The 14,336-nt window shown below is 44.8% G+C and overlaps 6 protein-coding genes across 6 annotated transcripts; 2 read left to right on the top strand and 4 right to left on the bottom strand.

Moving 5' to 3' along the window:
• Positions 1-328: 328 nt before the first annotated feature.
• On the bottom strand, positions 329-1,257 carry AOL_s00210g200 (uncharacterized protein; the record flags this gene model as incomplete). The annotated part of the gene is made up of 2 exons (XM_011129002.1): positions 329-634; positions 778-1,257. 2 exons carry the CDS (start codon positions 1,255-1,257, stop codon positions 329-331), a joined length of 786 nt encoding a protein of 261 aa, XP_011127304.1.
• Positions 1,258-1,546: 289 nt separating this feature from the next.
• Positions 1,547-2,483, bottom strand: AOL_s00210g199 (uncharacterized protein; the record flags this gene model as incomplete). The annotated part of the gene is made up of 3 exons (XM_011129001.1): positions 1,547-1,629; positions 1,797-2,069; positions 2,165-2,483. 3 exons carry the CDS (start codon positions 2,481-2,483, stop codon positions 1,547-1,549), a joined length of 675 nt encoding a protein of 224 aa, XP_011127303.1.
• A 3,503-nt stretch (positions 2,484-5,986) lies between these two features.
• Positions 5,987-6,574, top strand: AOL_s00210g198 (uncharacterized protein; the record flags this gene model as incomplete). The annotated part of the gene is made up of 1 exon (XM_011129000.1): positions 5,987-6,574. One exon carries the CDS (start codon positions 5,987-5,989, stop codon positions 6,572-6,574), a length of 588 nt encoding a protein of 195 aa, XP_011127302.1.
• Positions 6,575-7,588: 1,014 nt separating this feature from the next.
• On the bottom strand, positions 7,589-8,658 carry AOL_s00210g197 (uncharacterized protein; the record flags this gene model as incomplete). The annotated part of the gene is made up of 2 exons (XM_011128999.1): positions 7,589-8,518; positions 8,593-8,658. 2 exons carry the CDS (start codon positions 8,656-8,658, stop codon positions 7,589-7,591), a joined length of 996 nt encoding a protein of 331 aa, XP_011127301.1.
• A 3,156-nt stretch (positions 8,659-11,814) lies between these two features.
• On the bottom strand, positions 11,815-12,849 carry AOL_s00210g196 (uncharacterized protein; the record flags this gene model as incomplete). The annotated part of the gene is made up of 1 exon (XM_011128998.1): positions 11,815-12,849. One exon carries the CDS (start codon positions 12,847-12,849, stop codon positions 11,815-11,817), a length of 1,035 nt encoding a protein of 344 aa, XP_011127300.1.
• Positions 12,850-13,442: 593 nt separating this feature from the next.
• AOL_s00210g195 (uncharacterized protein) lies at positions 13,443-13,979 on the top strand (the record flags this gene model as incomplete). Its single annotated transcript, XM_011128997.1, has 1 exon — positions 13,443-13,979. The coding sequence occupies one exon, from the start codon at positions 13,443-13,445 to the stop codon at positions 13,977-13,979; it is 537 nt and encodes a 178-aa protein (XP_011127299.1).
• Between the last annotated feature and the right edge of the window lie 357 nt (positions 13,980-14,336).

Here is a 14,336-nt window from a genome sequence, read left to right as displayed (position 1 = left end):
TCTCTTGTACATCATGTATACACCGTTGCGTAAGGCTCTTAATTAAGGTCAGAGATTTATGGACATATAATGCATTGTTATGCGGGAAAATGAAAATTTTAGAATGGCATAATATATCATCATTCTTCACAGCCATTTATAGACTCAATTCTCTACCACTTCGAGCCGTCTCAATGTCCTATCTGCCAAATTTAAACTCAATTTTCGAGACAAATTCAACCTGCACCGTCTCTCCTTCCTTTCTGTTAAGGATTTACACAACGGCTAGACCGTTTTTTGATGGGATTTATATCGACCAGCCTCGGCGAACTAGAAGCGGACCGTGCCTCTACATCACCCCTGCTAGGAAACCGTAAATGGCTCCCAAGCCGGCAAGAATCGCCAACGTTATCTTTAATACCACTTCCGCCACCTCCTTCAGCGATTTCTGTGAGGTGCGTACATCTAATCCCTCCTTGTATATCAAATATGAAATGACAAGGAACAAAACGAGGCTTTGCCTCAACATAATCTTCACATGGAATGTCGTTTTGGCAGAATTGTGATAGCGGTTCTGTACGATATTGAGGTCTGGGTGGTTGACGCCATCGATTTTAACCTGGGGGCAACCGTCATTCGGGGCTAATGGCGTCGTCTAAATTGGAGGTAGTATATAAGTTAGAAAATTTGCCAGCGGATAATATATTACAACATCCATAGTTTGACGGCAATGATGCAGCATACCATTATCTCTATGCTCCTTAGAGTATATGCATGAAGAATTAACCAGCGATATACCCATAGCAACAAATTCGGTTTCTCATTGCCCTCTTCTCGGCCCCACGTCTGATGTAGAACAGCTCGTTCGATTTCCTGATGCCATTCATCGTCTCTACGTTTCCCGTATTGAACCCCAAGATCCCTGAAAAGAGCTTTGGCTCCCGGGAACCCGAACGGTTGTATTTCTACAACAATATCTAAGCGTTCCCTCAGGGCATATCTTTCCCCGGAAACAACCCTATAGCCTGAATCGAAAACCCGGTGTCTTGCCGGCGCGAACCTATGCGGGGCGGGAACGGCGCGAGAGGGAGCTGGGGCATCGTCGTCGTCGCTAACTCTTGCGTGAGCGGCCGAACTTCGGACAACAGGAGGTGGCTCGACCAGAAGAGCCGGCAGGCTGCTTCTTCTTGAAACTTTCTTTGCCTGATCCTCCATCTCTAACCCACCCCAAGTGAGCGGCGGCTTATTGCTGCCCCTCTTCTTGTTTCTCGTTTTCATCTTTACTGGCTATTGGTGGTGAGATTTAGACTGATCGCAAACGAGATAGTAGCGACAATTTCCTGGCACGCTAAAGCAATCGAATTTAATTGGGATCAGAATGGTGATGGCGGAGATAAGAAAATGGATATTGCAAAGACAATACATAAAATTCGGGCTCATAGAGTAAGTGCAAGAACAAGGGGAATCATAAGTTGGTGTTGTGATGGAAGCAGCTGACTTTGAACGCTAAAATGGCGTCAGAAGCCAGTTCCAGCCTCGACACCTATATACGTCGCCTAGCTAACAACTAGTTACAGAGCTGTATTGCGCCAATTTTTGCATCTACGGGCTGCCGGGCACCCGAGGTTTTTTTTCCGTGGCGAGTTTCGTCTACCTACCGTTTTATCGAAAAGTCGCAGGGGAGGATAAACACCCATCTAAATTTGGACACAGGCAGGTGGGATACCGTCGGTTGGTGGCTTTTCGTGGTTCCTATGATGACACGAACTTAGCTACCGAGGGTATTACAATATTTCTTAAGGTATATATGCAGTTACATTTTTGAATTCGACCCTTCTCGAAGGTTCCGACCATATCCTCAAAGTCATCAATACTCATCGGTTTATCCCATATTGGTCCCGGGTTCACTAAAACTTTTAATAGACGGGATTCGGTAGTAAGGATAGCCTCAGATGCCTCCCTATGATAAACGACCAGGAAAATGACGCGGGCCGAAACTCGAAGGAGATCTTTCGTTTCAATATCATCGTTTGCGAGAAGAAGTTTCCCAGGCCCGAAAAGAGTGCCATGGAATACTGGTATGGCAAGAACTGCAGCGGTATGAGAACGATTCCTTCATTAGTGAATCTGGCATCGGAATTTAATATAGAAGTCCATAGGGACTATCGATGTTTGGTATACATACTACCAGCCATATCGTACCGCTTTAGCTCTTCTTTCAGGCTATCCGGGTCCTCGTAATCGATGTAGAACAGACTGACACGATTGAGGCTATAGCCGTCCGGGAAGACCCAAGATAAGAAGACCTGGTGCTGTCCGCGAGTAGGACTTGCGGCTCGTTCTTCGTAAATCCTAGGGCATCCAGGACCAGGGTTTTGGGACCCGGGGTATACCCAGTACGAATATGTCAGAGCTAATATGGCGAGTGTTGCAATAGTAACTCTCTGCCAGTCATACTCATATATTGAAGTCGCATGAAATTTTTCTGCGATGTTGGAGAGCATTGAGGGTAACGTTGCAGGGCTGATATGTAACATTATAACTCGGATCCTATCGTTGTCTTGTATCCGGGTGCTACAGGCGCTGACTGTGAGGTCTATGTTTGGGGTATATTGATGACGGGTCCGAAATTCTGTTGTTTTTGAAGGGTTGGAATCTTAATACGATCTGTTAAGGTTTTAAACCTTAAAACAACCTCACCAGCGTTCCCAGCGTGGCCTGCTTCTTGAACCTATAGCGTTTTCTAAAGCTGACTAATCGAACTCGTGGCTTTAACAAGGAAATCAACTTCCCTGAACACAGGGACTCAAGGTATCAAGGATCGGTGATTCCGATATAGAAGTGTTAAGGCCAGCTCTGGCGGGTGGCGTCTCTTGGAGCTTCCTAGGCCTACGTGGCCCCTCGAATTGAAAATAAATAAATAATAAATCCACTAGTACCTAATTCTATTGAGCGATAATGGCATATACCCTTAATTTACCAGTCCAAAAAACTCTCCGTACAACAGGATATCCGGTGAACACATATTCGGTACATCTCTGAGAACTTTTAATCCTGCCGGCTAGCCAGCTAGCTTAGTTCTAGGCAGAGGGTAGGACTGGAATATGAAACCGGAGGATTATTTCATAGCCTGTATCTCAATTCCTAGCCTTTTGAAGATGTCACCTCATTTCACCTCGCGAGGTTGATATCATGATTTGAGTCAGAGTTCCCTAAGGCTTGGGCCCTGACGTTCAATTAGCGGTTGATCAATTGATCCGCCGCGGCTATTATACGAAGGCCAGGTGCCAGACGATATCACAGAGTTTCAGACGGAAGAACTCCAAGTTTATAAACGAGGTACCCGCTGTCTCGAAAAACGGAAGTTTGACTGTCGCTTTACCGTAATCGTAGATGCTTCGAATTTCATGGTTCTATGGATACCGATACCCGTTGACATAGTTTTCCCTTTGTGATATCTTCCAACGACACTACTCACAGCTACAATGACCAAATACCCCCCGGTAATGTTCTCTAAGTGGGGTTTTATAGTATTCGCAACTCCCGGTTTGTCTCCGTACTGCTCACACTCCCACCCGCTGTACTGTCCTACCTTGGCAATCTACAAGGACTACTAATAAACTGAATCTATAAAACAAATCCATCCGTCTTTTATATTTCGTCGGAATTTGAGCTAGCTATAGCCCCAGGTTCAAACTGGTTAGTATGAAAAGCAAACACAATTTTCAAGTTAGGGTAGGACGGTAATGAAATGCCGTGGAGCTATTTACCGGACGTTAATCTACATTACGTCATGACACTAATGATGTGGTGCAAATCTCTCTTCCATGGGGATTCGCTTATCGGAACGACAACAAGGCACTGTGGCTCTGTTCGAGTCATTAATATTAAAGAGTCTTATCTTATTATAATCTTAGGACACGTTAGCAACGTCTGAAACCAAGACCCCGCAGAGAATTTCGGATGTATGTCTGTGCAACCCCAATTTTAGTAGCCGATTGACTTCTGGATATCTATTCCGTATACGTACATGGACACCGCTCGAAGAAAATACATCGATGCATCATGAGATCAGCATGGCGTGACATTAGCAGAACCTGAGAGCGCAAATCCTTGCCTCAACCACCTTAGAAATACAATATGAAGTTTGCACACTTTTCATCTTGGGTGTTTCTTTACTTTGGTTGTAGGGCTTTGCTATTGGCTGCAATAATCAAATTATACAGACTCTATGGGGGGTCGACCGGTCTATATAGATCTATTGTTTGTTTGAGAAGAATTAATTGTCTGGCGTCTAATTGAAAGCTTGAGGGGTTCGAGGACATGTCGACACTAGTGATATTCTAGCAAAATCAGAAGGGAAAGATAAGTGGGGATAGAGTGAACTCAAAAACTGACCAGGGATTGGATTAGTTCCCGAATCCAACCAGCCAGCCAGACGCATGTCGAGCGCGATGGGAAACAGCTTCATTCGTTTGTTTAATTAAACGACTAAGCACCCTCCCATCTACAGCTTTTAAATTTTCGGCTAGGATTAGCCTCGGCGAAGCTTAACCAGCCCATCCTAGCCAAATTTTTGTTCACTGAACCACTGATTACTCAACATAACGGGAGGGGCTACTACTTGAAACCACGAATTCACACGTTCGCTCCCAGCGATCATATTAAAGGTTAAGCCTTAAAAGCCCTCTCGGGATGATTGTATTATATATTCCCCTATCATATCGTACCCACAGGATTGAAAAGAATATATTTTAACCGGAGGGCGTTGGGCCAATGCAACCTTCGATTGGCGGTTTCCCAATGAACACTTGGTGCCGCGAATTCCTGGACACCACTTCGGGTGTGCATTTCAACATCGAAGTGGTATCTGATCAACCAATCGATTGTCTCAATTAAACCATTTTGGTTCTCTAGTTCAAGGTTTAAGCGTTTATGATCCTTTCGGCTAGGTAGGTATACGCACCCAAATTGGGATGATGCCCGTGGACCCTAAGTGGATAATTGTGAAGAGGCCAGTGCGGTCCCCAAATAGGAAGAAACTATTGATACATCGTTGTTCAATATAGAAGTCGATGAGTAAACATATTTTAGAGAAAATTTCGAAAAGGCATTTCTATAAACGATCATAGAATGTGACGCCCCCCTTGACGATGTATATCCTTTCAGAAGACGGCCCGACAGTCTATTAGCTAACTCTCTCTTTCTCTGATTCGTCTGAAATATCTACAGGTTAACTGCGACCCTGTAAATGCGCAGAGCTGCATAGAGTTTGCCCGTTCAATTGGCCGGCTGGCCGGGGCGTTGGGATATCCCATGCAACAAAGGATGAGAAATGCCGATACTACTAGTAAATGAGGCTTGTATGAGATACCCCGGCACGTCTCCACAGAGCTTTATCTAACTATCTATGCGTGACACAAATATTGCGGGGATAGGCCGTGGGCGGCAACCCCGTTTGAGCGGGAGGCTTGTGGGTACTAGTGCCTGACCAATGCGTTGCATCGCCACAACATCCGATGAATTTACATAACTTTGCTGCAAGCTACAGGGAACTCGAGTATTCCATATCAGAATATGTGCGCGAGTGCATCACATCCTTTTCCAACAAATACGAAGTTGGTATTAAAATTTCGCTCTTTGCGAATGTATCGGATGACGAGACAAACTTTGCTGGGGATTCACCGTACCGGAGTAGTTGGCGCAGATTCATGGGAGCGGCTCAGGCGCAAGCTAGCTCTCACGTGTGGTTTTTACAATATATCTCGAAGAAATTTGCAAAATGGCCAATAAGTCTATTGAACTAGTTCTTTTTGCTTCATGAAAGAGAAGTATATAAAGAAGGGGTTTTCCATCGTAGAGTCTTCTTATTCATTCTCAATCCATAAGACTCTTCCAATTCAGCAATCGAATCATTTTTCAAACTCCCAAGTTTTCTTGAAAAACAGGCAGTCTCACTTTTTCAATACCCTATCTACCATATAAAGGCACTGTAGAGTCAATCGACATGCGTCATTCTACTGTTCTAGCTTTTATTGGATTGCTACTCTCCGTAGCATCAGCGGCACCAGTCGGTGAAGCATTCTCGCCCAGTGAAGTAATTGCTGCTTCATCCAACATCCATTTACCACGAGCACCAGAACCGGCAACCACTACAGCCGCTGTAGCACCTCCAAAGGATTTCGATGTCGAGTTCTTTGATATCCCTTTAAAGCAGGCGATATCCCCAAACAAACGAAACGTCGAACGTCTATTCAAAAGGGGTGCCACATGCTATGACCCCGACTACTATACCTTCAACACTAGCGACTTCTGGGCCATGGAAAACAGCTTCTGGCCCCGTACCGACTGGTTGTACATAGAACATTTGAAGGTCGGCACTTGGACTTGGGGAACGGTTAGGATCTGCTTTGCAAACTACTATCTTTTTGCGAACACAAATGTTTATGTTAGAAATTTTGGGGATGCAATGGCGGTGATTGGGGGCTGTTGTACCGGTTCAAGATGTGCCGGAGGTTCTACTACTGTTACCGGTGATAATGGAGTGAACATTTCTGTTTGGGTTTCTCAATCGGCAAGAGGCTGCTTTACCTAGGGACTAGAAATTGGACAGAATTTCTTGGACTTTTAGCTTGGGTTTGCTGAATATCGGGCGGTAGTTGGCTATATGTGGTCGTTGGAATAAATTAGTGACCCTTATTGAACCTTTTTCTCCTGTTGTCAATGCTGGTGGTGGGCTCTGAGGCCAGTCATTTGTATCAACTGATGTATTTCATGGTACTGCGCTCTTTAAAATCCGAATTAACTTCTTCAAGTTGACGATAAGCATGATCATATGAGAGGACCATAGTTACCCTCTGCTCTAAATTTAATAACCTATTTCTATGCAGCGGTGGCGCATTGCGCGTTGTTTTTGTTGGGAATCCGACACCCAAAATCGGAACATTCCGTCACTATGATGAGCCACACAGTGGCTAGTGAGAGCGTGCCATGGGCCTTACGTATACGAGGTCGTAGTCAAAACGTATTGCGACGATGATATAAATAACCCGAGCTAGGAAAGTTTAAACTACAAATCGGCAGACAGGTAACAAATGCTCAAGCTGGCAGGACTAGCCATTGAGTAAGTGCATCAATGTCTAGAAATAAGGCTACCGTAGGCTATCTCCCGGACGTCTGGAGCGCACGAATATTTATATTATACGTACAGTGTGTATCAAGGGACGTTAGTGCATTGTTACGCGTCGTATGCATTCCTGTAGACCTACACTCCTCAAAATTAGCTAACTTGAATTTGTATATATGGTTATTAGAGCTGTAAAATAAACTCGGGGGAATTCAGCATCACTGTCGATACTACCGTACTATCAAATATTTACAAAAATTAAAAAGCGTTGAAATGTATTTCTCTTTCCAATCTGAACGTCACTACAAAATATAGCACAGGATCCTGCTTTTCGAAACAAATGATCTTCGATCGAGTAGCATGATATAAGGGGAGGACCCCGGAATACTGGCTTAAAGCTTCGTCCGCTTCAGGAAATGGGGAGATAAATTTATATAAAACTAACTACATTATAATGAAATACCATCATCTGTATCCACCATTCTACTCTTGCGCCAAGACGCCGTTGAACTTGAGAATTGCGTATTTAGGAATTCTGGCGGGGGCAACTAGCTCTTCGGGGCCAGGGGAAGGGATGGGAGGTACAGGCAAGATTCCGGCCGGACTGATCGGCTCAGTCTCGTTCTGACCCACCATCTTAGTAGGTGCCTGCCCTTTTGGTCCTGGAAGGGGAACTGGTTTGGGCAAAATGTCATCTGGAATTGACCCCCAACACCCCAAGATCTTTTCAACTTTCTCCGCCTTCACATTAGGAGAACCTGGTCGAACAACAATCACTTTCCCCCCTTGGACCCCAGCGAGTGCCAAAGGAGGGCATTTCTCCTCTTTTAAAGGTCTCTTTTCTTCCTCAGGAGAACCCTTATTCTCACCGCTGATGTCCTTGGTTAGGCATCTAGCTTTGATGGCATCGCCGGACAGCTGAAGGTTCCCTCCAGCTAACGAGAAGCAGGCCTTATTAGTACCAAAATGGGTTTCCTTGCCACCAAAAGCGACTATCCAAGTTTCATCTACCACGCCGGGTAAAAAGCTGACAACGTCAACATTATGGAATTTGACACCCTCTTGCTCTGCGGCTGGTAGAGTTGGTTTGTATATATCTGTCGGTAGGACCTTTTGGTTTGCTGCGTCCAGCTTCGAGGTTTTGGGGGAGCCACCGCCGAGGAGCTTTCCCGGTGCTGCAATAATGCCCTCTTTCCCATTTACTCCAAGGATATCTGCGGCAATTTTAAGCAGACCTGCGTCAAGGTCTACTAAATCGGCATATGTCTTTGTAATACCGTACTTCCTGAGAATTCCCTCGGCGATTGCAACGAGTTCGCTGAGTCCGGGTCCAACCGGCCCACCATTGGCAATCTTGATGTCCTTGTCGGGGCCATCTTTTAAAAGATCCCCAAGGATATCTAAGCCTATAGGCTATTGACTGGTGTTAGAGCGATATAATTGGAGTAATGAGTTGGACGAGCGGCATCTTTTTGAAATAAACTTACTGCTGGCTCTGGCGTAGCACTTGCTGCAACAGCAAAGGCAGCTAGAAATATATATCTCAGAAGCATTTTGATTTATTTCTTTTCTTTAGAGCAAGGGCTTGGCAGGGTTTAGCCGAGGATTGACGTTGTTCGCAATGGATGTTGTAAAAGACTCTATTTTTCAAGTAGCTGAAATAGCTAGCTATGGTTTAATTGAGAGTGACTTGACGTAGGCTTCGGGAGGCTACTCTGGTCCAAGGATCCGTGATGAGGAAAAAATAATAGTCGATAATTGTGACAAAGACGCCTTTTATACTTGTATATTTTAAGAGCTCTGACTTTTGAATCTAATATTCTCACGAGTTGTTGAAGCTATGATGTTCCAATGTTCCCGCGTTGGCTGTGCCGGTGCCTTGTTGCCTTAGCTGCCTAGTGCTAATATCCCGTCTGCTGCATGTAATCACCACCGCAAGGGTCAAGATAACCAATAAATCTATCGAGATGCAAGAAAATTACTACTGTTGTCTAAAGTTGAACTCGTGCCTAGGAGCCAAGGGTACGGTCGGTTAGGTAGCGAGCGAAAATCCCACTTTACAGAGTGGCTCCGATCGATGAAAGGCCTTCGATTGTATCTATTATATGCTAAGTAATTGGCGCCCCGCACGCAAGCGTTCCGGAGATTAAATTAAAGAACTTTATTGGGATCTCATACAACAATTCCAACACACTTGCAAGCTCCACACGGCCACGAGGCGGAACACTTTAGATAGACTTCCAAGAGCAAAGGAGACGGCCGTGACGTCACTGACAAGTATTGCTATTTGTCTAATAATCGCTCTCCAGTAAAATAAGTTTAAATCTCGCGATAAATTAATTTAAATCCCTTGCTCGTAGGCTACCAAAATGCGAGCGAGTGTCTTTGTTTTCTCATTATACATATCAGACCTCATATCTAGAACCTGGGCTAATAACAATAGTAATCGGGTCCTATCCTATCATTAACCCCACAGGTTGCTGAGCAGCACTGTCCCGGGTTCGTAATATTGCAGGGAGTGTCCTTTTTCAGACAACAAGGTGGATTCTCGTACCATAAAAAACAAGCCGTTGTGGTAGCAGTCTTAGTGACCGTAACATACGTCGTTGTACGAGGGCGGTGGACAGTAATAGTCGCAGCGCTCCTGACGCCATAACATGAACATGCACTCGAGTATCGGACTCCGCCTGAGCATCTAGCCGCGTAGCTTGGGATCCGCGTGGGGATTTCAATGGACCGTTTGGGCTTGGCTTCAACCGCACGGCGTCGGATCTCGAAATTCTCAGTAACTGTAGTGGAGATAGTGGTGGTCCGGGTAACTGTAGAAGTTCTTGGGAAGAGGTTAGGGGTTATTTCTTGTAGATTTTGCGGGCCATTAGAAAGCCGCACCTTGGTGACACCGTGATTGTAGTCCGAAAAAACGAAGTGCAATCCCTGAAACCCGAACCTAGAGCAAAGGGAATCACAAGAGCTAAACGGGTCAGCAAAGTCGTGGCGGAGAGGCATGCCATTTTCGATTTACCTCTTATACAAGCGTCGTTAAGGCTATTGCCGCATCGTTGATTTTTTGAGGTAAAATCCAATCCTACATTCAAGGCCGTCGCCACCGCGAAGCCAGTAGATAAGACAATAACGTTGGCAATTGAGAAACGCATTGTTTGTAGTATCAAGGACAAGATGTTAGGCATTAAAATCCAGACTGTTAGAATGAGAGAGATATTACGAGTGGAGTGAAGACACTACCCCGCCTTTTATCGATTAAACCCATCTGCCTGCTCGAGCACCTGACGTTGGCATAAAAGGATATTTACTTTTCCCGATTGTGCCGGCTCTCAAAATAGGGAATAACCCAGGCCAATCTCTCAGCAGTTTTTGCAGCTGAGAAACCTGCGGTTCAGCTGGCCACTTCATGCCAAGGAAGGAAATAGACTACCTCAGCTGTCTGGAATGTTGGGTTTCTAGGTCACATTTTTATGAAGGCGGAAGCAGGCTTGGAAGTTGGGGCCGCCCTTCTGCCCCATCCCCGATTAAGGGCTAGCCAAGCGGGCCAGATAGTATGAAGAACGATCACCATTATGCATGCATCCTAGGCCGGAATATGCCGCCCACCACAACCAACCACGCATAATCCAAGATCTGGTACAGATTTTCATCAGTTAGCAGCACTCCCCCCCTCCACGACTTTCAATGCAAATTATGATTTTTCGATCAAGGAATTGACATTAAATAAGGTGTTAATATAACGCGACCAAAGCTGCCATATATTATCGACACATCGATACCTGGCAAACGCAAGAATGGTTGCAAGAAGTTTTACGGTGACTTGAAAGGGTATTGCTTATTTCCTCTTAGTTGATTACTTATTAAAAGTACCCGTGATGGGTTCAACTTCATAAGCCTACAAAATGGGCTTAGTCGAAATAACAATAACAATAATTATAATAGTTAATAATAATCCATAACTGAGCTGAGTCTCATCTCCGATGCAAGGGCATGCTGGCACCACACATTCCAGCAGCGTGGATCCCACTAGCGCAGGAGCATACGCAGGGGTCCCTAATCTACACATGGGAACAGGATTCAAAATTAATATTTATTTTCTGACTGCTGGAGGGTAGTTCATGGCGAGGATAAAATAATCTTTTGCATATTATGTCGCTCGCGACGTTATAATTAACTTCGTCCAGTTGGCTAGCCAACACATACAGATTTCTTCGACATCGAATTATGTATATTGCGCTTCAGCCTGGTCTCGTAACTTCAGCCGCAATTGGGGGGATCTCGATAGTTATTAAAAGTTTATTCAAGTATCTAGATCAGGTTTGTTCCTTCGAAGGCATCTTACCTTGAATGAAGGGAGCTCAATTCCCTATACATTAGTATTATAATAGGCAGATAAACAACAACTCTTAAGCTCTTTCAGCCCTCCATTTTATATATTTTTCAGTTGTCTTGCGGATGCGCAAAAACTTAACTTATTATTTATGGCAGCAGAAATAAAGATAATTTACGGTATTGATATCTTGAATTCAAAAGCGTTTCAAACTTCAGCAAAGTCCGATTGGACTTCCGAAGACGCGTCGACGTAGGCCCTTATAGCTTATAGTCTTCATCGTGGTCATAGTTTACATCTTTACCAGCCCTTTTGACATGAAAGCGCTATTAAACTCGCATTAAGAATGTATAAACGTTAAACTCCATTTAAGGCTTCACCATTGGAGTTCCTCGGAATCGATGTCACCAATGGCACCATTACAACCATTTGATTGGTCAGGCATAAACAACTCTGGCCTGCTCCAATCATAAATACCACCCCTCTCCACGAAAGACTTCCTATCCCAAACAACCTGTTTCATCGCTTCCATAACTCCAACTTTTAGAATAGATTCGCTCTTGGTCATCATGCCCTCGCCCTTATCCAAGAAGCACATGTATTCATCTAACAGTAGATAGCTGCTCGCCATATGCTTGTTGTCTTCGGGCACATAACAATCCAAGTGCTCGTGCCTTCGGCAAAATGTTTGCCATTGCTCCTCCGTTACGAGAAATTTCCTAGCATCTGTCTTCCGGGTCTCGTCGTCGTTTTCTCCTGCCACGATAAGGCATTGGAACACCTTCCATCGAAATGGAGCTAAATTCTGAATCTCCGTAGCCATGTCTTCATCCCAATTGTAGATGTTAACCACGGTGTTCAGCTTAAATTTGATTCCGTATTTCCTGCACCATGCAGCTATCTGGAACAACCGAGTCACATTACCACCATCGGTTCCTCGTCCTATCTTTTTGTTTGTTTCTGGGTGGAAAGAATCGCAGGAGATAGCAAGGATATCCAACCATTTAGCGTGCTCTTCAAGCCAGTTTTCGCGTATCTTACTACCATTGCTGATTATGCTGATGCTTTCCAAGCCCAGTACTTCCTTGGAGTATTGCAAGATTTGACTGAGAAATTTTGGATTTAAAAAGGGTTCTCCACCGGCAATGTTCAATTTACGCATACCAGCCTGCTGGAGGAGAAGAAGTCCGCGTTTTGCCTCGTCTATTGGAAGGATGTAGGAAGAGGTTTCGGTATGGAAGCAAAATCCACAGTGATAGTTGCACTTTCGGGATGGGAAGTAGTTGACGGAAATAGGTGCATCGGGGTCCGTTCTGGGGTCGATACCACGGCGTTTGAAAACGTACCACGTGGCGGTAAAAATAATGACGAGCACAGTGCTCAAGTATAAAATCATGATGTATGTCGGCATGGTCGTACGTGGAAGGTCCAATCTGGTCTTCTGATATATTATTTCAATAGAAGGGGGGTGAGATTATTAGACTGTGAGATAAGGAGAGGAGGCAAAAGAATCTCGCAATATATATCAAGAGATCAACATATAGGCTGGTTATCATGCCGGAATATCACTCACCTGATGCCTACTCACGGTTTTTGGAGGCTGTCCCCTGTACAGGCTACATAGAATCTATATTTTGTCCGCAATCCTTGCCCTGGAGTATATATTAGGCACCTTATCCTAACTTCGACAATTGAGAAGTTCTCCGCACAACACTTTTCGATACGAAGCGGTCCACACGAGCACATCGAATCAACATACCGTTATCCGTTCATCACAGCCGGCCTGGATGGAGACGTCGACGTCAAGCAGTGAAAATCAAACGCGAAAATATTTCGCAATTGTTTTTATACTTGGTATGAACACAGGCTTATCCTAAATGCTGCGCATCATTGGCTGACGCCGCAAAAGGTGCCCCAGGTGCCGGCAAAGGGACACTGTGCACACACCTCGCAAAAACGTACAACTTGGTTCATTTCTCGGTTGGCGATAATTTGAGAGCTTGGATGCGCGAGAACCGAGATCAGCCACTCGCAAAGCGTATTCAGCAGAAGCTTCAGAACCAAGGATTCTTAACATCCGAAGAACTCAACCCGTTCCTTCTCCAAGCAATACGAAATGCAATGATAAATCAACAATCTTATAACGGTATCCTTTTGGATGGCTTCCCAAGATGCATGGAGCAACTAGGATCGTGGAATACATGGCCGTTTTCAGCCGATCTCACACTGAAAGGTGGTAGTAAACCGGACGTTGTTCTTTCTTTTAAAGTTGATAAGAAGATTGCTAAGGAAAGATATTTGACACGGGCGCGGGATGGTAATGATAATGATGGGGTGTTCGAGAAACGGTTTGCCGAGTATATATTAGAGACTGTACCAGTCGAAGAGGCCTACCGAAAGCGTGGCATGTTGATCGAAGTTGATACGAATAGCACCAAGGAAGAAAACCTCGCGCTATTATCCAGACAGCTCGACGACAATAATCTCTGGCAAGAGCTCATGACAAGTAACATTAGAGGAAAGTCTTTTTTCGTTGTCTAAATGTCCTTTTCCTTTTCCGAAACTACCCTAGGGGAATGACACACCTAAGTAACCATAGTCTCGATACCATATATGCATACCACAAAAGACTCCTACTCCCCGACTACACCCTCCGTCGTTTGCTCCTTGTGGAGGAACTTTCTGGTAATTTACGAGGTGTTTTGCTTGGTCTGCCTGGTACAATGATTTGGTCCTGTGCCGGCCGCAGCATTTCCTCATGGTCTTCGCCGTCAAGAAATCATTGGTTCCGAGACTGTAGAAATCATTCCTGTATACACTTTATAAGAATAGCATGATGCATGATCACAAGCATTCCTGTACTATTCCGTCCCCGCAACCCGACATTGTGAACTCCAC

Source organism: Orbilia oligospora, assembly GCF_000225545.1.
Source record: "Orbilia oligospora ATCC 24927 unplaced genomic scaffold scaffold00210, whole genome shotgun sequence".
In the NCBI taxonomy this organism is placed as follows: domain Eukaryota; kingdom Fungi; phylum Ascomycota; class Orbiliomycetes; order Orbiliales; family Orbiliaceae; genus Orbilia; species Orbilia oligospora.
Note: the sequence above shows the minus strand (reverse complement) of the source record. Positions and strands in the feature narration are given on the sequence as shown.